General features: G+C 36.5%; 1 protein-coding gene across 1 annotated transcript; it reads right to left on the reverse strand.

Moving 5' to 3' along the window:
• Nucleotides 1–6527: 6527 nt before the first annotated feature.
• On the reverse strand, nt 6528–8552 carry LOC111893610 (uncharacterized). The gene is made up of 3 exons (XM_023889677.1): nt 7511–8552; nt 7224–7420; nt 6528–6926 (listed from the first exon to the last, which is right to left on the reverse strand). Exons 1-3 carry the CDS (start codon nt 8550–8552, stop codon nt 6528–6530), a joined length of 1638 nt encoding a protein of 545 aa, XP_023745445.1.
• Nucleotides 8553–25220: the final 16668 nt, after the last annotated feature.

Raw genomic sequence — 25220 nt, forward strand, 5'->3', positions numbered from 1 at the left:
CAAAAATACAAGGTACTCGGCGAGTAGGGTCGACTACTCGGTGAGTCACATCGAAGATTCGAGAAGATAAAGACTCCTTGACTTACCGTGTACGGGAATTAAGGGGTGGACTCGACGAGTCGGTCATGGACTCGGCGAGTCGGGGTAAATCTATAAAAATGACTTTTCAGATCGACACAAACAGTTCTGGAACCCTTGGGGAGAAGCAAGCTGCGAATTAAAGTCAGAAGAGACCTGGTGAACGAAGATAAAACCCTAAATCCAATTCCGAAGGAGATTAGAGGAAATTTTTAGTATTCTTAATTCAATCTATTGTTTTTCATCATGTTTAGACAATTAGATTTCGTTTTTATGCTGTCAATGGCCCCAATCATGAGCTAAAACCTTCTAACTTCTGTTTGGGGAGACAATATTGAGACTATGAGTTGATCTATGGTAGGATTGATTTAATATTGGTGACTTTGTTCATTTTACATTGTTAAAGAACCTTATGTATGAATGATAACTATTTCTCTGTTAATAGGAAGAGAATTAAGCTGCATGAACATCTCTTAATTGTTTACCTCATATGATTTATGTGACCACTTTATTATATGACTAGGATTAGCGAATTTGAAACTAGAATTAACTAGAAAATAGGTAAATTCATGTGTGAGCTTGTGTGATGACCATCAACAAGAGGTTAACTAAAGGACCAATTTAGTTGACCATTACAAGTCTTGATCAACCCGAATAAATAATCTAGTGAATTAAATTAAATTAGACAACTGGCCACTGTTTGAGTTAGTTTGTTCTCTAAGGATTAGTGCAGTGAACGTGAATCTAATCACTTGAATCGGTAGCCAATAGAAAGATCAACCCATTGCACTATTGCCATAACATCAACCATAGAATCAATTGAGTTGAACTAAACAGAAGTTCCCTTCATTATTGAATTCAGTTGAATCTTTGTTTATCTAGCTTTTAGTTAATTAGTCTAAGTATTAGTTAGTAGGTTTCTAGTCTTGGAAAACTAGAGAAAACCCCCTTTATTACATAATTTTTAGATAAGATTAGTTTTTAGTTTTAATTTTCCATTCCCTGTGTTCGATACCCTACTTATTTAACTTTACCACAATTGATAGGTCCACTGCCTTTGTGTGTTTATTTTATAATTAAAAGTAGGATTAAAACTAGTTGGGTTTTACACACATCATCATTGATCAAGAATTAATTTAGAACTAATTAAGTGATCAAAAGAAGACTAATTAAATATGTGGGTTGATTATGTAAATCATCCATAACTTGTATAGTGGGCTAAATGCTCCATGGATTATCAAGTTGGGCTAAGGTCCATAGGATGCTCCATGGGAGTTACAAACCCATGGTTCATGGAAATGAAGAGCCATGTTACATTAGGGTTTACATGGTGTAACCCTAATTGTAACACACTATATAAAGGATATGAAGCTCACCAAAATTGGCACTAGAAGCAAGATAGAGAGTGCAAGCGAATTTTGCAAGTGTTCTACATTCAAAGTTATTTTTAAGCACTTGGTGTTGTGTGAAACATTTGAGGCATCACACTTGGGGTGCTAGGCTCTCATGGTTTTCAAGGAATCAAATCAACTACAAGGTATGTAATTCTAGCCAACTTTTATGTTAAAAGTTCCCCATGTATGCTAGATAGGATTGTAAACCTTGGAAATCATATTTTGCATGTATTTTAGACAAAAATAGATCCAAGGTTTTCTAGGGTTGCATGTACACTTAGGGGTGTTAGAATGCTAATAACCCATCAGTTTTTGTAGGTTCTAATATTTAGGGTGGGGTCCATTATTCAGGGCAAGGTCTAATATTTAAGGCGAGACCAATTATTCACGACGGGGTCCATAACTCAAGGTGGGGACCATTATTCAGGGTGAGGCCAACCATTAATGATGGGGCCTACTTTTCTTTGATGTATATGGTATTTTGGAGAACTCACTAAACTTTGTGCATATAGTTGTGGATTAAATATTTTTAGGGTTTTCATCGGATCGTGGGGAGGCGGAGCGACTGTATCCACATACACCAATAATTTTATGTTTTTGTGATGTTTTCTTTGCAACTCTAATTTTGGATTATGTCTATGAACAACTGGCTTTATCTTGATTATGACTTACGAAAATGGGTATTTATCTATAATTAGAAACAATAAAATTGTTTTGAAAATTTGGGACATTACAAAGATTTAGATTTGGCAGATCTAGATAAGGGTGGTAGTGTTGATGATATTTTCTTTTTAACACCAATATGTCTTGATGTTGAAGAATAGGAATTTGATAACAATGCTTTGATGTTATGAAAGCACTACAAGAGTTTGAACAAGAAGTTGAGCCTAATATTAAACTTGGTTTGTGATTCGACGTTTATTAGGAATTCGGTGACTCTACCGACATAGCAAAAGAAAATGTTTCTCAATAATCAGTTTCCCTAATGTAGAAAGGAAAAAAATTCATGGTGAAGTTTGATAATCTTTCAAAGGAATAAGTTTTAAAATTCCAAAGTTTTATTGAAACTTAGGATACGAAGTTTGTGGATGAGATGAAGAAGGAAAATGAAAGACATGAGAATCTTGTGGATGAAATTCAATATTTTAAAGCTCAAACAATGGATATTTCTGACAACAAGATTAAACAAATTGGTGAAAAGCTAGAGAAAGAGATTAAAATCTTTGGTGATGTAAATTATGGTTTGTCAACTCCAGTTCAAAATATGATTACTTTTGGAAGATGTTTGGGCTTTTAATGTTAAATACAAGGATTGTTTCCAAAAGAGAAAAGAATAATTAAAAGGCCAACTTAGTGAAGTCAAGTCGAAAGTTGCAGAGCTTGAACCAAATATTGCTTTGGAAGAGAAGGAGCGTATTTTTAAAGCATTTGAAGAATATATAGCTTAGATGGTTGAAAAAGCTCAAAATTCATTTTCGGGACAGATAAAACCAATTTTGGAGTTGGTTTCCGGAATCCCTTTGAATGCTTCAAAGTCTACTTTGCAAACTTTGTCACAAAGGGGGAGAAGTAAAACCTCTATGGATGATCTCTTCAACAAATCTTCAAAGATCATCGGGTTCAAAAAGTGCTTCGGGAAATAATTCTGAAAGAATAAATCCGGTAGGGTTTTCGATGGTAAGATGTTTGGCAATTACGTTACCATTTTTTATTCCACTATTTAATAGTTCAACTATAACATCACTAGTTTTGATAAAACAAATGCAATATGATCTACCATTGTTGAATAAGAATAAGTCCATTTTGATTGAAACTAAGAGTAAAACCATGCCAACTATAGTAACTACAAATGTTGACATTGGGAAAAGGAAAGCAATTGAACCTTCAGAGGATGAGATAACGAAGATATCCCGATTGAATAAATTATAAAAGGTATAGATGTGAGTGATATATCAAAAGTATGGAATGCAAAAATGATTCGAGATGTTGTATTTTTTGACTTGGATTACTTCAAAAAAGTTCTTAAGAAAAGATATGCAGTCAAAAATTCCAACAGAAATCAACTAGAACTTCCTTCTAACCCACTCACATTCAAGTTTTTTTAACTTTGATCTGAAGGTCAACAAAGAAATTTTCAATATTTTCAAAGAATTGAAGATAATATTCCATGTAATGTCAGGGAAACCAAAATAAGAAGTATGGTCTAGCTTGTGAAGCTCCTTCGATATATCTTTTTATTGCATGACATATTTGTACAATTCACACACACACATACACGCACTCATAACACTTTTTTATTTGATTTATCAACTTTTGTAACATTTCACAATCGGATCAATGAGATAAACATAATTATTTACATCTTGTGTTGATTCATTTTGTGAATTGGTCTTATATTCTTGAGTCCAAATCTCATCAATGTCTACTTGTTATTGATATGACCCTATATGATCATTTGTCATTGATAATATCATTTTGAAATGATTTATGGTCATATAAATCCTTCAGCTACATATATTTTCTTCTTACTTAAACCAACTTATGACTCTACTACCACGTAGCTGACATCCTCCAGATGTGATTCTCCTATCTAAAGTGCACCCTTAATAAATATATGATTAGATTAAAAGATGAGTTTATAGGATACTCAATACCAAAGATTGTAGGTTTCCTTCTAATATTTTAATATTATCTTAAGAACCACTAAGTATGATTCTTTGGGCTGAGCTCATAATCTTACATACAAACTTGTGGGAAACATAATGTCATGTCTATAGGTTGTAGTATAACGAGGAACCAATCATTCCTATGTATTGAGAGGGGATCACATCCTTACCGTGCAGGTCATACCATATTTTAAGTGTTGGACATATGGGAGTTTTGACAAACTTATAATCACTAAAGGGATTGTTTGTTATTCATCAATGTTTTGATGGTTTAATTGGAAATTATAAAAGAGATGGACTTAATTTGCATTTATGAATATTTAATTATGACTAGATAACTATTTATTTAAGTATATATAATTATGTTATTAGTTAAAAGGTCTTCGTGGGGGATAAGTTTAGCATCAATGTCGGCCTTATATAAAGGTTTCCTTGGTAAACAAGTTTGTAATTAGGGTTTTCCTAAATAAAGCAACCATCTAGTCGCCTCCTTCTTCCTACCCTTAAGAGCCATAAAATTTATTTGCCTCTCCCTCGTAGTTTCAAAAACCCTAGCCTCCATACACAAAGCTTTTGGTATTCTTGTTCTCCAATAATTCACAAGAAAACGAGGATGAAGAATAAAGTGTTATTGGTCTAAATATTGTTTCCTTCAGGGTGTGAATTTATAAAAAGATTATATTGTAGATCATTTGATTATTCTTAATAATTGAATTGATGTACTATACACAAACCCTATAGTAATGTGTTTTGTTGCTTGAAGTTATGAACGATATATCTATTGGATTATGTGTCTAAGCCCATAACTATAATTGGTATGTACTTGAATTGATAGTGGCACGGTCCTTTTAGGCTGCCTTCATACTAGGGACTAAACAGGATGACCTATTGAAGAAGAGGAAGAATCTATTATTTGATTAATAAATTAAAATGAATGATTTATTAATGTACTATGGAGATAATATATTAATTAGAAATCATATTATTTAATTAAAAGTTAATCAAAAATTAATTGGAATTAATTTTGGGATTAATTGAATTAATTAAATGTTTAGGGGCTATTTGGTAATTTGAGGAAAGAAACTCTAGAACCCTCCTAAAGACAAGTCAGTCGAACCACTAGTACGCCTCATTCAGGAAGTCGATCTATAAGGGAAGTTTAAGGAAGCGGCTTATAAAATGATTGTCATTGGGTATCCATTCTTACCCACCGCTCACTTGATCGGTGGAGGGTCGTTAGTGTTGGGTTTTATGTACTCTAACATTCCTATGGTGCATATACAACCCTAATGCTTTGGATCTATGTTTTCTTTAATTATACATGCAACATTGGTTTCCAAAGTGTGGAAATAAAGTTCTAGTAGGATCGATTGATTCTTAGCAGAAAAGCAATAAATAAAGCAATAAAGAACACGGGGAATGGTTTAACTGATGTCGAATGAATAAGATTTAATACCTCAGAAGAGCTTGACTAAGAACTTCGATTGTAGAGGTGTTTAGGGTTACAAAACAATAATAACAATAATGACGACCGTCTCTAAGGCATACATGCATGCACTATAAAAAGATTAACCCTAATCAATAATCACGTATGGACAAGCCCATACAGATATACAAAAACTAAGCCCATGACGCAACATAAAATACCCAACAATATCCCCCTTTTCTTCATTGGAGTCGAGAGCTCAGTTCTGTTGAGCAATAGCAGACTTCCTGACAGTCTTGAACACACTTGGTATAATGGCCAAAAGAGTTTGTCGAAAAATGATATACCACCGAAGCATGTCAGTAAAATTCTTCTTGTCTGAGTCAGAGTTCTTCTTACACCGATGGATGATGTTGAGAATGTGTTCCAAGCAGTCGGTGGAGAACAAGTGCTTGTCAACAAGAGCGAACAAAAACCTTTCACCTTTGCTTCTTGTCAACATGACACTAAGATGAGTTAAATCAATCTGGCCTAGATTCATTTTGTTGACATCACCTGGCTTCTCCGTAGGCTTCACTGTCGGTTTCTTCCTCATAACATGAGCAATTTCCTGATCCATCTTAGCAACTTCATAGATAAGACACCAACATTCTCTTGAGATGATTCAGGATCAGTTCATACTCCTTAGAGTTGGTAAGAAGAATATTGAACAGCAAAATCCAATCATGAGGATTAAGATTTGGAAGATCAGCCAAGGAAATTATATGAACAGAATTGTCATTTCTTCGTGTTACTCTGAACTGCACATTTATCAACTTGCCAGCAGTAGAGCGTTTCAATACCTTGACATAGGTTATTTTCTGGGCACTCCATGTCAAGTATTGAGGCTGACTGAACTGAAGATAGTAATGGATGAGATCACGATCAACCTGAGGATGAGGAGAGGGAACTTCAACCGTTGAATCAAAACAATGAAAAAAATGCCTTTTTTGTTATAGGCATATCGAACTGTGAGTCCCTTGAGTTATCACAATCAAAGGAAGCAACAGGTTCTAGCCAGTAAGTGCTAGGAAACTCAATTGCTTCTTTGATAAGTCCTTCCTCAGTCCAAGGAGGAAACAGAGCCTTTTTGCAAATTAGAGCATCATGCTCTTCCTTCTTCTTTCGTTCTCTCTCTACTTCTTCTTTAGCAACCTGAAGATTTTTATCTAACTCTTGATCTCTTTTCTTTCGTTTCAAGACATCAGCAGTGGTCTCTCTATCTTCATCACTTTCATCATTTGCATCAGAAACATCTTTCCTCTTTTCTTGACTACTAGAACCCGAAGCTACATTAACCTTCGGTTCGGTTTTGATGATGACCTTCGGTTTAACAGGAGGTTGAACAGGAGGAATTTTTGTACTACCTTCTCCTCCTTGTTACGGAGTAAAAATCGGCTCCGTAACACCATTCATCTGACTAAGGATCTCAATTTCCAGAAGGAGCTTTGACGTCAAATGATTTCGGATCGTAAGGGTGAGAACTTGGTCATGAGAATTCACAATAGAACCCAAAATATTCAGAACATCACCGACACAGCTTTTAAGGACTACACGCTCGGTTTTCAGAGTAGTAATCTCGTGGCTAGCTTGATCAAGTTGAACCAACTAGACTTCAACAGTGGTGGTCTTCTTAGCCAGAGCATCCATGAGCCGGTTTTCCATGGCTAAGTTAGCACATAGATTTTCAATCCGAGAATCAACCAACAACAAAAGAGACTTGTTATCGGCTAAAATATCAGAACGAACAGTCTCGAATTTGACTTGCTCCCCTTGAAGAGACTTTGAGAGAGATTCAACGAATGCATTCACCTTAGCTGCATTAGCATCAGCATGACCCTTAAAGGATTCAAGAAAGATCTGGGAATTGTGAATGAGTTACGCGACATCGGTTGTAGCTTGCTTACAGGAGGATGAGGATGCTTCAACCGCCTTTGTTGATTTATCAATTGCATTTGTATACTGTTCAAAAGCAGTGTCCAAAAAAGCTTTCATCACAACATCATTGTACTTTGAAGAAGAAGCGAGCAATTGGTCAAGCTTATCATCAAGACCCTGCACTTTTTGTCTTGTTACTGGAGCCTCTTCATCTTTATCGGTGGGAAGTCTATAAGGACTGTAATAAGTTGAGTCAAACTCAAAATTGTCACCACCAAGAGTAGAAGCAGAATCATTTAAGGGTGATGGTGAAAGAGGTTTGGGAGTAACAGGGGTTTCGGTTTCAATATTAGCCCCCGTATTAGATACGTTGACTTTTGCTGGTAATTCGGTCATGGTTGTGATGATTGATGGTGAAATAATGGGAGGTGGTAATGGAGTTATAGTTGTGGAGATTGGTTTTGTGCTAACTGGTGGTGGTAGTGCAGTAGTAGTAGGTTGAGTAGGTTGAGTTGGAGGAATTGGTGGAGCAACCGAAACTTGAACTGTAGTTTTCGGTGGAGATGGTGGAGGAGTAGGAATCTTGTCGTTAAGTTGTTCAGTGGGAGTTGGAGAACGAGGAGATGTAGAACCTTTTGGTAAATCCTCGTGCCGAACTTCTTCTTCATATTCTGATTGATTGCCTTCATCATTTGTATTTTCATTCTCCCCCTCACATGTCGAAGCGTATCCCATGTCAGGTTCAGAATTCTCCCCCTCGATTGGAGTTGGATACTCCCCCTCGGTTGATAATTTCATTGTGTTGGATACAGATGAACCCTCCCCCTTGAACATTGAGTTGTTATTTGGAGGTTCAGTTGAGGGTTGACCATCAGTTGGTTTAAAACGATCATTTTCCATTTCTTTTGTAGCTTCAACAATGATCGTTTTCAGATTGTCGATTTTATTGTCTGCTGCTTTCTCCTCCGAGTGTATAGCCTTTTCTGGTTCATCAAATAGTCTTATGTACTCATCAAACAAGTTGGAAAGGGGAGCCGAGACTTGTCCTGATTCTGGAAATATTTCCCCCATGGTACTATCGCTTGTTTGAACTTTCTTCATGTAGTTATCATCAAAGGTGTGACAACTGTCAAATTCAGGTCATTCTTGGACTCATGCATCTTTATAAAAACCATTTATGCACAACATGCCATGGCCTAGTAGTTTAGATTAGGTCAAAATCTTGCATAAACTAGGATCCAACTAAGATCTAGGACTAATATACTTGACACTTACGATTCTAGTAAGTTGCTTAACTACAATAGGAAATGCCAATGCGATAATTTGAATGAAACTTTCAAGCATTGTTATAATTGAAAAAGGGTATAAAACCCTAAAAATAAATTAAAATATTCTAATTATACTTCATTATGATGATGAACATCAAACAATATTCCAAAAACCCTAAAGAGCCCAAAATCCAAATTTATAAATCTTAAAGCTTAAAAACTTTATAAAGTTTGGCTATAAACTTCCAAAATATCAAATTTTATTAATCAAATTATGGATTATACCAATGAAATAGAAATATAAATTATCATACATTAATCATAATTTTTAAGTTAAAAACAAAGATTTTAAATAAATCAAAAATTGCTTAAAGAATCACTTTTATAAAAATTAGATTTTTATAAAAAAATGAAGAGGGAAATTATTAATTTGAATTTTTGGAGAGAGAGAGAGAGGGCTCCTAACCCACTCAAAAACCGGCCATCTCCCCTCCCCCATGCTCCCTCTTCCCAAAAACTTCAATCATTAACTCATTTCCTACACTCTACCTCTTCCCTCTTCACTCTCTCACACTCCACCCTCCTAACACACACAAACTCTCTTCCTTTCTCTCTCTAACTCACGAAATTTCTCTCATTCCTCTGCCAAATTTCGAGATTTTGAAGACTTTGAAGTGTTCTTACTTCCCTCAGAGTCAAAACCAAGGTAAACAACAACATCTTCTCTCATAGTTTCATGATTTTTACTTCTTCTTCTTCATAGTTTTCTCTACTTTTCGGATTCTATGCCTTTCCATGGCTAGAAATCCTTATTTTTCCCTTGTAGTTTGTAGATTCTCACCATAACACAATGCATTTGTTTGAAATGGTGAAAATCCGGGATCAAACCCATGCAAGGAGTGAAAATGATGCACATATGTCCATGTGACTTCAAAACCAAGTATTACATCTTCGTCTCCATTTCTTTTGTGTTCTTACATGATCAAAAGCATTTAAACCATTTCTAGTACATCTTGTATGTTCATTCACTCCATGCATTTGCTAGAAATCGGACCTTAACAGAGGCATGCATGATGTTCTTGTCAAAATATCCTAAGAATGCATTCAAAGCAAACATGCAATCTGCCAGATTACTTTTTTCAACTTTGAACGACCATAACTCGGTCATTACTTAACCAAATCATGATATTATTTTTTTATTGGATAGCTCCATGAGTGAAATTTCAAACCCAACTGGTCTCACTGTAAAATATTAAATATCCGATTTTTGGCAATTTTTACAAAATAGTTGCGCAAACAGCTCTTTTTCTGTGATCACCATTTTTTCCTTGCATGATCAATGGCCTTAAACCCAACCATAAATCTGAGGATAAATACTTTAGAAACTTAACATATCCGGTGAATGATGGCTGAAATTTCGTGGCTTAAAACCTCACTGAATGGGCTACACAAATTCATGAACTTCAGCCACATTTATATCTCATGCACCATTGCATGCAACATTTCTTAACTTGTTTGGGTTCAATACCCCTATTTCCCTTCTGAATAAATTTTTAAGATTTTTCCTTTTGAAATCCCTCACATGCATGTGATAATCTGTAAAATACCAAAAGCTTTTATTATTTCTTTGATTTATTAAAATTATTGCAAGAAACCAAGGGCATAAATCACCTAAGATACTTCCAGGGGTCTATAAATCCGGAATAAATTCATGGATGACCCCTATGGTGAATAATGACCCCTCACAAAATTTCATCAATTTTTGCTGCTGTTTGGTATGATTTCCGATTTTCTTTTTGTTAAGATATAATAAATCACAAAACCACTTTATAGAGTGTAAAAATTTTATCTAACAATTTTCGCACACCTTAACTGTGATGGGTGACTCAGAAAAACAATTTCAACATTTATCAGCATGCGTTGCTATTTTTCCCGATTTTTGGTAATTATAATGGTTTTAAAATGGTAAAAATAGTTCTGATTATCCAAAATTCAGGAAAATGTACCAGAACATCATATTGTACAGTAGGAGGTTACATAAAAATTTTGAGGATTTTTCTCTACTTTAAACTATTTTTCTCTTATTTTCTAAAGTTAATTACACATAAATACCCAAAACCAGATTATACATTACGAAAACCACTTTTGATATTTTTCCAAGGTTATTTATACTGTAAATGATGTTACAAAAATTTTTGGTAATTTATTTTAACTGTTTAATATTATCTCTTCAATTAATTATTATTTAAAGTAATAAAACAATGAAAAATAGAAATACCCACTGAAAAATATCTTTTATATTTTTCCCAGCCTATTTATGTATAATAACAGTTAAATAAAAAGTTTGAGTAATTTTGGAAACTGTTTTCTATTTATTTCAATTTTTATTGGAATAAATGCTCAAAAATCATAAAATATAATTAAACAGCTTGGAAATCCATTTTTATATTTTTCCCAGTTTAGTATTGTGTAATAACAGTTAAATAAAAAGTTTGAGAATTTTTATCCTTTGAATGCTATTTTTTGTGAATTTATGTTGTTATAAAGACTTAAAAATTTGGAAAATCAATATCCCAAAGTTGTAATTAATCGCACGACTTGTAGAATTTCATTATTTCAGAAAAAGTGTAACCAATTAATCCAATACTAAAACATAAATTGGCATTTCACTATATGTAGAATTTAGTATATTAGCAATAGATTTCGACATGGAAACTCACTAGTGTGTGTTTGATGTCGTAGGATCCCGGTAGTAAGACGTTGGTGCATTCCGAAGTACCACTTGTAGCTACTCGAAACGTTGTGAGTATTCACGCACTCCCCTATTTTCAGTTTTTATGTTTTGGGGTGGAAAAGCATGTCCATAAAAACTATAATTTGCATGTTGTATTTAAATTGATTTGTATCAAACATGATTGCTATTGTATTGCTATGTTTCTTTATGTATGTCTATGCAACACGGAACATGAGAACTTATCGTACTAAGGCCCTTCCCTTATCTCTAACCATTAACTCTTTGAGCCAATGGTCATTATGGATAGCGCTATTAGGAATTGACAACTCCTCACTCGCCCGAATCGCTGGAGTGCATGATACCATATTCATCTATGGAATGATAAGCATAGATCTCGATAGGGCTTCAGTCATAGGTTTGGTTGAGACTCATTGTTTTCCCATACACATACAAACTCGTTTCTCGTTATAGCAATAAACTTGTATTCATTAATAGCAATCAACTTTGTTTATCATTAAAGCAATGTACTTGTATTTACGAAAAGCCTTATTTCAAGCTCGATTTTATAAACTTGTGAACTCACCAACTATTTTCATAGTTGACGCTCGTTTTACATGCTTTTTCAGGAAATAATTAGTAAGTGGATGTAAAGATTCATCATCATAGAGCATGTTGCATCGTGTTGAAGCTATTATGAAGTTATATTTTGAACAATGTTGTTTTGGAAAAACTTGTACTTTGTTTCTTTTTAAGCTATGGGTTGTAAACTTTTAAATACTGCTATGGTGATGTATCTTTATCTTTTGCAATGAAACCGTTATCGTTGTCATATCTTGCATTTCCGCTTTAGTGGGGTGTGACAAAAGGTTACATAGTAGGTTTCTTCAATATGCTTGGAATGTTTATTGAAAATCCTATATGCCTTTGAAGTGAGTGAATAATCAAGAAAAATTCCCTCATTGACTTTGACGTGGAACTGGTTTCGGTTCTCTTTGGAGTTGAAAATAAAGCATCTTGAACCGAACACGTGAAGAAACTTAACGTTGGGCATCCGATTGTTCAAAATCTCATGTGGGGTGATGGAGAATCGTTTGTTAAGTAAGGATCAGTTCTGGGTGTAGCATGCAGTTGCTACAGCATCAGCCCAAAAGTATAGCGAAAGAGAAGCGAAGCTCAGCATGGTTCGGGCTGCTTCACATAAGGAACGGTTTCGTCTTTCAACAATTCCATTCGGTTGTGGTGTATAGGGAGCAGAGAAGTTATGAGATATTCCCTTTTCAGCCAAAAAATCTTCAAAGTCTTTATTCTTGAATTCAAGCCCCTTGTCGCTTCTAATGTTCCTCACCATCTTTCACAGCTGCAGTTCTACTTGCTTGATAAAAACCTTCATCTTGGGAGTCGCGTCTGATTTCTGTTTAAGAAAGAAAACCCAGGTGAAGCGTGAAAACCATCTACTATGACTAGAATGAACTTACTACCACCAATGCTTTCGATAGCCGAAGGTCCACATAAGTCAATATGCAGAAGTTCAAGAGCTTCAACAATCTTTGTATTGATACATGTGGGATGGATCTTTCTGCTTTTGCTTGCCCATCTTACATGTTGCACATAGGTGTTCCTTATCAAACTTGAGAAGAGGAAGGCCTCGAACATGATCACCAAGCACCAACTTATTAATCTCTTTGAAGTTCAGGTGTGATACGCGTCGGTGCCATAACTAGCTCTCATCAGAGTTCGCCTTTGACAACAGGCATATTGCTGGTTTTCCACGAATTGGGTTAAGATTTAAAGTATACATCCCCCCTTGTGTTCAGACTTCAACAGAACTCTTTTGGATTGCTTTTCAAAAATTTGTGATCCCTCATCATCGAATGAAACTTTCAAACTGATTCCCACAACCAATTGAGATACACTGATGAGGTTGTGTTGCAATCCTTCCACGTAAGCCACTTTTCGAATTGTGAATTCTCCGTTGGTTATCATTCCATATTATTTGATTGTGCCATAGGAATTATTTCCATACTTTACACATCCGCCATCCTTAAGGGACCAAAACTCCCACAGCTCTTCCCTCCTTCCTGTCATGTGACGTGAGCAGCCACTGTCTATGTACCATTCGTCATCGAACTGCTAGTCACTTATAACCTACAAATTCAAGCTGATTTAGGAACCCAAAGTCTCTTGGGCCCTGGTGAGTCTTTTACAGAAAAAGGAATAGCAACAGCAATATCAACCAAATAGGTACTTTTTATTAGAGTGGTTTTGTTTTTTCTTTTGATGGTGTAAACTTTTATTTTATTTTTGTCTTGTTTAAATTTTGGTGTTTCAGATGGTGTTTTGTTAGTTGGTTTTGGAATATTCTTTTGAGTCTTAGGGTTAGCTGACTTTTTCTTATTATTGATACCAGAGTTCGAATTAAGCTTTCCCTTTCCTTTGATATCCTTCACAGAATAAGGCTTTTGTTGGTAGCAAGAAGGACCGAAACCAGACTTTTGGTTCTCAGCCTTGACGTTAGGACCGAAACTAGATGTTCGGTTCTGGGTTCTGGAATAATATGATTTGGGACTGAGACTTTCATTTCAGTCGATCTTTGGCTTGTTATTTCCTTTGACATTTGACTCTTTCTTGGAAGGAACATGGTTGGGATTTTGAGACTGCCAAAACTGTTTTCGCTCATTCATATTGTTCATGTATCTCTTATTTCTTTGGCATTTCTGTTCAGCCAGCTACTTTTGAGATTTATGAATATTGAAGCTTGATTTTGTCTTCTCTTTTTGAGCTTCGATTGTCTTGGAAGATACATTGGATGACTTTTTTGGTTCTTCTGGTATCACTTTTGTTCCACTCATGCTCGGTTTATCAAAACTTGAGTGTTTGTTGATGGGTTCAGCAACGTATCTACCCCTTACCCTCCACGAGGTTCGCTTTGATAAGTCGATGGTTTCGTCTACATTATCGATAGGGGCAGACAAGAAGTGATCAGCGCACCCTTCAGCATTGTCTTTGTCGACCAAGATTTTCAATTATGCCGTTTGTTTCTTGGTGACACCTTCAACGACATATACTCTATTTGGCATTGTTTGAGCTTTCTAATAGACAACTACTTTTTCTTTGAGTTTCTTCGACTTGTCCTTTGACAGGCAAGCATATTTAACCGCGTTCTCAGATATGAGTGGTTTTTCATTCTCGGTTTCGCTCTTCAAAAATGCAGAGCAATCAATCACATCTTCCACCGAGATTTCGCTCATTTCACTTTCCTCATCAAATTCAGAAGTGTTTTCTATATTCATTTTATGTTCTGAAATTAATTTGGCGTTTGACAAGTCAAATGTTTGAATGGTCTCGGACTTAATTTTCAACCTATAGTTATCATCCAAAAGATTTTTGAGCATGCATTTGTGTTCCTTGGAGTCAATAAAGGTTTCAATCTTGTCCAGTCCTATTTTGTAAGGGATGGAAGTCTCTTCTGATGATATTACTGATTCACACTCAGCAATAACCTCATCCTCCTTAAATTCAAGGAAGGGTAAGATCATCTTGTGAATCTTTTTCCCTATTTCACAGTCTAAGTGCAACTGAGTAATATTCGCATATAAACGTTTTGCAATTAAACAAAAAACATTATGTTGTTTTAAAAACTTTAAGTTGTCTCGTTGCAAATAAATAAGTTCATCCCTGGCTCTAACTAACTCTGTCTCCTTCAGCTCAATCCACATCCTTCTCTCCTCACTCTTCGAAGACACCCTGCTGAGTTGGTCAATTAGGTTAGAGTTCGCTAAGCGAGTTTGCATGAGACTACCACTTAAGTTAGAAAATTTAATCTTTATTTCATTTAATTCTTCTTCATAGTTTGTGATGGGAACTTTAAGTGATTCAAGGATGGATTGTACCTTTTTGATCTACTGATCACAGTCGTTGATCCTCTCACTCATGGGCTTGGCTGCAAAACACTTGTCCTCATTCAGCTTCGGCTCCTTATGCTCACCTTTGGTTGGTCTTCCAGCAGTAACCATTAAACATTTCCCAGCCGAACTAGTAACTTCCTTTTTTGCCACATAAGCTCTTCCATGTGACGGTTTTCTCACTTCTTTATCCTCAGAATCGGTTGACCAAATTTCGACGCCACCGAACTCATCTTCATCCACATTTTCCTACACAATCAAAGCATTCATTGAACTATTAGTTGAACTCTTTTTCTTTATTTCTTCCAACTTTCGCATGTAATAAGACTCATCATCTTCACCGTCCCTTTTCTCAGCCATCTTCCCTAACATGCAATCTTTGGCAAAGTGGTTCTTGTCATGACAATAATTGCAATCGAATCCAGAGTATCCTACAAGCTTGCATTCTTTCTTGTCGTCATCCTTTTGAGATGTGTTCTTCGTTTCTTCTTTTACCTTCTCAGAATTGTAACTTCCTTGCCAGATTCGGTTCTTATTGACAAGGAACTTCTTTCATGCAAACTTCTTTGGGTTGGTGACCATCATTGCATATTCTTCGCTGGTAAGATCACACTCAGACATATCTGAATCCTCCTCTTCTTCTGCTACACTTTTGCCTTTTGAGACAAGGGCCAGCGATCCCACACCCGAAACTACCCTTGCCTCCTTGGTTACCACGCTTGCATGGGATTTAAGAATACCCATTAGTTTCGCTAGCGAGTATGATTTAAACTATTCATGAGCTTTCAAAGTTGAAACTACTGCCATCCATTCTGGTCTTAAGCCATTCATGAAGGTCACCTTCTGCTCAATCACTTTTCTTTCAATGTCATGCTTGATCATCTTGATGAGGAGATGATTGAAGGAATCAAAGGTCTGTATCAGTTTCTCTTCAGGTTTCTGTTCAAAAGCTCCAAATTCTGAGAGCAACAAGGTTTGTATCGAGTGTTCTAGATCCTCATCGGTTGAGTATAGTTCTTTTAACCTATCCCAAATTTCTTTAGCCGTCGTGCATGAACCGATTAAACGAAAAGTGTTAGATTGCAATAAGAATCTGATCATTCTCATGGCTTTCACGTTACATAGCAGCTTATCCTTTTCGTCTTGTGGAATCTTCTCTATGTCCATCAAAAGCTTATTATATTCTTTTTGAGTCTTTACTGTCCTGTTCATTACAGAATGAACAAACGGCCCAATTGTGATAGCTTCCCAGGTGAGATAACCATTATCTTCAAATCCAACTACGTAATCTTCAAAGTGATGCGCCCACACTTCATAGTCTTGAGTGTAAAGAATGTGAACCCTTGTAGTGGATCCAATGTTGTTGGAGATGTTGTTAGGATTTGTTTGAGAATAGTCATGTGACATGATGAGCCTTTCCTAGGTACTGCAAGAATCAGGCCTGTAAACTTGAGATTAGGGTTTTATCAAACACAAGAGTTACCGTCGACAGGAAGAAGACGGCTTCTTTATTTTCGATAAAAGCAGAAACCCTAAAGAGTTCTTCAAACAGAAGGGATGCGTATTGATTACACAGTCTCCTGCTCTGATAAAATTGTTGAAATAAAGTTCTAGTAGGATCGATTGATTCTTAGCAGAAAAGCAATAAATAAAGAAATAAAGAACACATGAATAGTTTAACTGATGTCGAATGATTAAGCTTTAACACCTCAGAAGAGCTCGACTAAGAACTTCGACTGTAGAGGTGTTTAGGGTTACAAAACAATAATAACAATAATGACGATCGTATCTAAGGCATACATGCATGCACTATAAATAGCTTAACCCTAATCAATAATCACGTATGGACAAGACCCTACGGATATACAAAAACTAAGCCCATAACGCAAGGTCTCCAATGAAGTTCTTTAGCCATATCGCCTCCTTCGATGCCTCACTTGGCTATATACTCTGATTCGCATGTTCAATCAGCTACAATCTCTTGTTTGGAACTTTTCCAAGTTATTCCTCCACCATTTAGGGTAAATATCCAGCCCGACTGAGAGCGGAAATTATCTCTGTTGGTCTGAAAGTTGGCATCACTATACCTGGTTACTCTTAAGTCATCACTCCCACCGAGGGTAAGGACCCAGTCCTTAGTCCACCGCAGGTACTTTAGAATGTTCTTTACCGCAGTCCAGTGAGCTTTACTAGGATTCCCTTGATATCTGCTAACCATGCACAGAGCAAAGCCAACATCAGGGTGAGTACATGTCATAACATACATGATCGATCCAACAGCAAAAGCATATGGTATTTGACTTATTTCTGCAATCTCAGCATCTGTACTTGGATTTTGAGTCTTACTCAGTTTGGTATTGCTCTGGATAGGTAAGTCTCCTTTCTTAGACCCCGCCATGCTGAAATGTTTCAACACCTTGTCCAAGTAGGTAGTTTGACTAAGTCCTATTAGTCTTTTACTCCTATTTCTTAATATCCTTATCCCTAGAATATAAGCAGCTTCTCCGAGGTGGTTCATAGCAAAACATTTCCCAAGCCATGACTTAACCTCCTGCAAGGTTAGGATGTCATTCACTAGGAGTAGTATGTCATCAACATACAATACCAGAAAGCTAACTATACTCCCACTAGCTTTGACATATACACATGGCTCATCCTCGCTTCTTGAGAAACCAAACTCTTTGAATTTGTCATCAAAACAAAGATTCCATCGGCGAGATGCTTGATTTAATCCATAAATGGATTTCTCAAGCTTGCACACTCTATTAGGGTACTTTGCATCAACAAAACCCTCTGGTTGATTCATGTAAACATCCTCAGCCAACTTCCCATTAAGGATAGTGGTATTGACAACCATTTGCCACATTTCATAATCATGAAATGCAACTATGGCTAGCATAACCCTTATAGAATTAATCTTCGCTACTGGTGAGAAGGTATCGTCATAGTCAACTCCAAGAGTTTGAATAAAGTCCTTTGAAACCAATCGCACCTTATAAGTGTGTACTTTCCCATCCATGTCGGTCTTCTTCTTGAAGATTCATTTGCACCTGACTGTCTTACGGCCTGGTACATTGTCAACCAAGTTCCAAACTTGATTGTCATACATGGACTAAATCTCACTGTCCATTGCATCTTTCCATTTAGTAGACTCAGGGCCTTCCATGGCTTCCTTGTAGTTTTTAGGTTCATCCAAATTTACCAGTGTGCTATTACTGATAAATGTATCACCTTCAATATTAATATGGAAACCATAAAACTCAGGTGCATTCCTAACACTACTGGAGCGCCTCAGAGGTAAGGACTCGTCAATTGGTTGAGTGATAGTGTTTGAGGTTCCTTCATCACTTAACTCTTGAAGCTTTTCAAGGTCAATTTGCCTCCCACTGTCCTCTCAGCATATGAGTTCTCTCTCGTGAAAGACTCCTCCCATTGCAACGAATACAACATTGTTACTCGGCCTATAGAAGAGATATCCACAGGATTTCTATGGGTAGCCGATGAAAATACATCCCTCACTACGAGGTTCGAGCTTGTCGTGAGTCTCTCATCTTACGAAAGCCTCGCAACCCCAAACCTTGATGTGGTCTAACGAGGGAAATCCATGTCTACATCTCATGAGGTGTTTTGGAAACCTTTTTAGTTGGGACTAGATTAAGGATATAGGCGGTAGTCTCTAAGGCATACGACCATGATGAGATAGGTAACGAAGCTCGACTCATCATGGAACGAACCATGTCTAGCAAGGTTCGATTGCGCCTCTCAGATATACCATTAAGCTATGGTGTACCAAGTGACGTCAATTGTGAAACAGTTCCACATTCCTTAAGGTAGTCGTGGAACTTGATACTAAGATACTCTCCTCCTCAATCGGATTGAAGCATCTTTATCTTCCTACCCAATTGATTCTCCACTTCTTGCTTAAACTCTTTGAACTTTTCAAAGGTTTCTGACTTATGCTTGATTAAGTAGATATAGCCATATCTGATGTAATCATCAATAAAAGTCACATAGAAGTGGTTAGCATCTCTTGTGGCAGTTCTAAAGGGTCCACACACATTTGTGTGTATGAGATCCAACAGACCCTCAGCCCTTGCACAAGTGCCAGTGAAGGGTGACTTTGTCATCTTTCCAAGTAAACAAGATTCACAAGTGTCATCTGACTTTAAGTCAAATGACTACAACACTCCATTCTTTTGGAGTTGGGCTATATGCTTCTTGTTAACATGTCCAAGACGACAATGCCATAAGCATGATTTATCCAAGTCATTGGACGAATTAATATGCAATACATTATTTCCTAATTTATCTACAACCATCACAGTTTCATATATGCCATTGAAAGGTAATGCTTCAACATAAAATACACCATTAAAATAAGCATTTATCGAACCAATTTCATTATTAAAATAAAAGTAAAACCTTGTTCATACAAACTATGAAAGGAAATAATATTTCTCGACATATCAGACGAGTAGCAATAATTATTCAAATCTAATTTTAACCCACTACTAAGCAATAAATAATAAACTCCAATCTTGGTGACATGCGAATTTTTCCTATTCCCCATGATTAAGTTCATCTTCCCGTGCTCCATATCCCTACTTCTTTTTAGACCCTACAAATCAGAACAAATGTGAAAACCACACCCTGTATCAAGGACCCAAGAATTAGCATGTGATGAGTTATTAGATAGAATAGTATAAAAACTTGCAAATGAGGGTTTGATCTTCCCATCTTCTATGTCCTGCAAGTATTTGGACCAGCTTCATCTCCAGTGCCCTTTTTCATGGCAATGGAAGCACTCGGCTTCCTTTAGATTGTAAGAGGGCGTGACAGGACCAACTTTGGTCCCACTAGAAGAGGATCCAACATGGGACTTTCCCTTATGACTCTTGGAAGGAGTCTTCCTCTTCTTTACCTTCCCATGTCCAATTGCCAAGACAGGGGTCGTTACAGTAGGAGTAAGTACAACAGATTTGCCTTTCAAATTGCTTTCAATAGTTATCGAGAGACCTTGACGCTTACTTAGAGTGACCTCCTCTTTGTTCATATGATAAGTCATACGAAACTGATCATAACAAGGAGGTAAAGAGTGTAGAATAATATATATGGCCAACTCTTCATCGAAGTTGACATTTAACCTCTGCAAGTGGTCCACAAACCTTTGCATATTTTGCAAGTGGGTCGTGATGGACTCTCCATCCTTTATATTGGTCGTGATCATGGAGACAATGATCTCATACCTCTCATGTCGAGCACTTTGATGTTAACTTTTGTCACAACTAGCATTTTAGCTAGGAAATTCTATTCTTGTGTAATCATTCAACTATTGTAAAACATATACTCTAAGTAGATATAACTCAATGCTCACTTAAATTCACCCTTTATGTTCAACAAAGAATCTAAAAACCCTAAGAATCCGGGTTTAAGTCCATATTGGACTAGGATTTCCTTATTAGGCCTAATGGACCAATAAGCATCCAATTCAACCATTTTGGGCTTGGAAACCCTATTTGGACTCTAAATGGACCCAATTCACAAATCTATAACATTTTGGACCATTTCGGCCTAGAACGATTCATTCTAACCCTAATGAACCTTATTGGGCCATAACAACTCCAAATAACCTTAATGGACCTTAGAACCCATTCTTTTACACTATTGGGCTGTGAGATACCCTAAAGGCTCAATGGGCCAAAAATTTTATGATTAGGATCTGAAAATACTAACTAAAGTTTAATGGGCTCAAACTATTCCATTCCTACCTTCTTGGCCCAAAAATATCAGCCCAACACCATTTAACAAAAAAAATGAAAAAAGGGTAGACTTTTGGATGTGTCACCTCAATATTGCATGGTGGTCATCCATGCACAATAACCACCATATAACAATACAAGTTACATGTATCTAGACAAGAATTACACACTCTCTCTCTCCCCTCTTCAAACCCTCGGCGGAAGGTAAACACACACACACATCTTCAAATTTCCTTCAAACTCTCTCTAGCTCTCAAGAACAACTCCTCCTCCATTCCTCAAAATTTCAAGATTTAGGGTGTTTCCAAGAGGATTTTTCACCACAATCACTATCATTGGTAAGTTATTATCAAACATAAGTATCCTCCTTTGTCTTAACATGAAAAACTCCTTCTTACATAGTTTATTCCATGATCACACCTTGGAAGCTTCATAAGCTCAAGATCCACTTCAAGGTGTTGCTAGGACCAAAATTCTTTCCATTCTTTCTTCAAAAACCAAAACATCCAGCAAAGGTGAGTTCATACCCCCCCTATTTTCAGTTTTTACATGATTTTTGGGGGAGAATGCAAGTAAAATGTGTAGATCTATGTGTTATATGCATGTCTTGTGTGATTTCTTAGTTTATGTTGTAAAAATATGTTTGATCTTGGCAAATCATGACTTCTTAAGTAACATTGAGTTAAGATCCATGAACTAAGGCACCTTATACATCAAACTATCAAGTTAATAGTGTTATATGTTTAAGATACAAAAATTTTAGGCAAAAACTTTGTTAAGAGTCAAAATTGTCAAGAAAACAAAAAATAAAGGCAAAAAGTGACATTTATGTTTTTATAGGGACCAAACAGGTCCTACATGTATAAAAAGGTATTTTTATGTTAAACATACTTTAAAAAGGGCCAAAAATGCAAATTCCAGCTTAATGGGCCAAACATTTGGGCCTCACAGGTTTGGGCCCAAATTTGCGAAAAAACTGAAGTTTTTGGGATTAAAAATGTTATTTGAGCAAAATTTGAGTCATAAATCTAAATAAACCAAATTTAGGGGTGAAAATAACATTTATTTTCAAATTGGACCAAAAATGTAACTTTTATCAAAATTGGACCGAAAGTGTAAATTTTTTACAAACAAAGGGCTGAAAATGCACTTTTCTGCAAAACTAGGTCTTAAATGTCAAAATATATGTTTTTTTGAACTAAAACCGTAAATTTCTAGACATTTGGGACAAAATTACAAATTTTTACAAATTATGGACTAAAGTGTCGTTTTTACATAACTTTGGGCCTTAATTGAAAGTTTGAGGCTTTTGACCAAAAATGTTGTTTCATGAAAAAGGAAACTTTTTATAATAAGTTTGGTAAACCACGAGCTAAAATAAGCAACGAAACAATACGAATGGGCGGAATACATTGACAAACAATTTTATTGGGCCTAATATTCATCTTAAGTGGCCGATGGGCCTTAAAGGCCCATCCAAGTGTATATTGAGCCCAATATGTTTCCATGACATGTTTATTGGGCCTTGCGACCCATTCACATGCTAATTTGGGCCTGAGTTGTGGGTCACATGTTTATTGGGACTTTGTGGTCCATTTATATGCCTATTGGGCCCAAATTACCCACTTACATGTTATTGGGCCTCTGTGATCCATTTACATGCTAATTGGGCTTGGACTGAAATCCACATGCTTAGTAAATCGTGACTATACCTTTACATAACTATTGAACTTTGTATACTTATAAATGTACCTTTGGATGGATAACGCATAACATACATGTAAACATTAAACATAGTACGAAAGGTTGAGAATCTAGTGAGACGTGTCGGTTGGCACCTTGAGTGTACAATCGTAGCTTGTAGTTATAATCAGAGTCTCATGGAGGGAGAGCGAGAGTTTGTGTATAGATCTATACAGGGTGACCCCCCACGCCTTAGTTGTTCGCTACAGCTAAACTAGGCCAGTCTAAGGCGACAAAACCTTGATCAAATACCGGCATTTGGAAAAATGTCAAGATAGGCAACCTAGTCATTATCATGTATGATTATAATGACTCATATATAGATTCAATACAAAATTTAACATTTCGAAGATTAACCCTTTGATTGTGTCAATACAAAATAACTTATTTAACGATACAAGAACCTCGACATTATTATAAATCAGAAAATATCGGATTTTCTGGGGAAATATTCATATACAATTATCACTTCCTTACAATACAAGAAACCTAAACTACATCCATATATGTTACAACTATGAAATTCACACATGCATTTATACTTGATTTTCACATCATTTTCAGACATTTTCAGAAAATATCGGATTTTCTAGGTTTTCACAAAAAATACAAAGACTTTTACTCAAACATACTTATGAACTCACCAACATTATATATGTTGACCGTTTTCAAAATAACTTGTATTCTCAGGTAATCGTTAAGCTGGAAGATTTTCAAATGTGTATGGTTTTGTTTTATGTAACATCACTTATCGTACTTTTAATAATTTGAACTTATGTATTTATAACAATGTACTTGATGTGAACAATGTTGGTTGTAATATGAAATGTTGGTGATGAATGTGTTATGTTTCATCTGTATTCATTATGATGATAATTCAATTGTTAGTCACACGAGCCCCCGGACTTTTCCGCCGCCTAGTTCAGGGGTGTGACAGGTTGATATCATAGCAATGTTTATAGTGAACTAGCATATCTAACCATACATGATATGCAACTATAAACACAATGGGAGTAAATAACTCTGAACAAAACAAAAACTTCACACTTATGTGCGCATATTAGGATAATAACCTAACAATATTTAATAAAAGCTTCTGGAGGAAATTGAACACTATGATTAAACTTGGGCAGTTATGTAGTCATATTAGGGATAAATATAGCCTGATCAACTATATTTATTCAGAATACGACCAACATGTGTTCGGGAGTAGTCGTAGCGGGAAATGAATCCAAAAGCCTACCTCACTCCCCAATAACTCTAGGGAACCCAAACATAAATAATTAAAAATATACCATAGGGATAATCAAAGCATGATTTATTTATGCACTCTCGCGCAGTCAGTATGGCTGGTTTCCACCACCCCGGTGATCCCTATTTTCCCAATCAGGGAAATAGCGAGTGGCTAGAAGGACCGAAGGAGGGGTCTGAAGAAAACCCTAAAGGAGGCCCTACCATGGGTCAGGAGGTGGGACCCGAAGCGGAACCAGAAGAGTATGTGGTAACTGATTACGAATATGGTGAATCCGACCAGGAGTTAGATGAAGGAAAGGACGTTGAGGAGGAACGCAGTGAACCCTACCTATCGAAAGCCCCATCAAATCCACACACGGTTCAGAAGGGAAAAAGATTGAGAGGTTTATCTGGGGATTGACTGCACCTATCCAAGGGAATGTCATTGCAAAAAACACTAAGACATTTGATAGCGCCAAGAGAGTGGCCAAGAAACTGTATGATCATGGCAATAAGAAGGGTGCCAAAACAGTGGAAGCGGAGGTTAAGAAGGAAGAAGAGAGCAAGAAAGGGTAAAACAACAAGTGAAAGGGAAAACAGAACTTGGAATCATCCAAGAAGCAACAAATTGTGATTGTCCATGCTGACCCTCAAGCTACCACCACACCACATGCTCCAGCCTTATCCACGCCAAATACTCCAAAGCAGTATTCAGGAAATCTTCCCAAGTGTGGCAAATGCAACTTCCACCATCAAGGGGAGTGCAGAGAGATGAGTTGCACAAGGTGCAACCGGAAGGGCCACATAGCAAAGTATTGTAGGACTCTGCCTCAACCGAACTAGATGACAACCAACAACAACAACAACACCAATGTTGGAGCCAGCTATACCTGTTATGGATGTGGGAAAACCAGGCATTTCAGGAAAAACTGCCCCAACTCGAACAATCAAGGGGTAGGAGTAGCAGGAAGAGTGCTGACAATGGTTCAGGGTGAAGCAGTGCAGGACCCAACCGTTGTCACCGGTACATTCCTACTTAACAACTCGTATGCATGCATCTTATTTGATAGTGGAGCGGAACAAAGTTTCGTTAGTAATAA

This window comes from Lactuca sativa, chromosome 4 (genome assembly GCF_002870075.4).
Source record: "Lactuca sativa cultivar Salinas chromosome 4, Lsat_Salinas_v11, whole genome shotgun sequence".
NCBI lineage: Eukaryota > Viridiplantae > Streptophyta > Magnoliopsida > Asterales > Asteraceae > Lactuca > Lactuca sativa.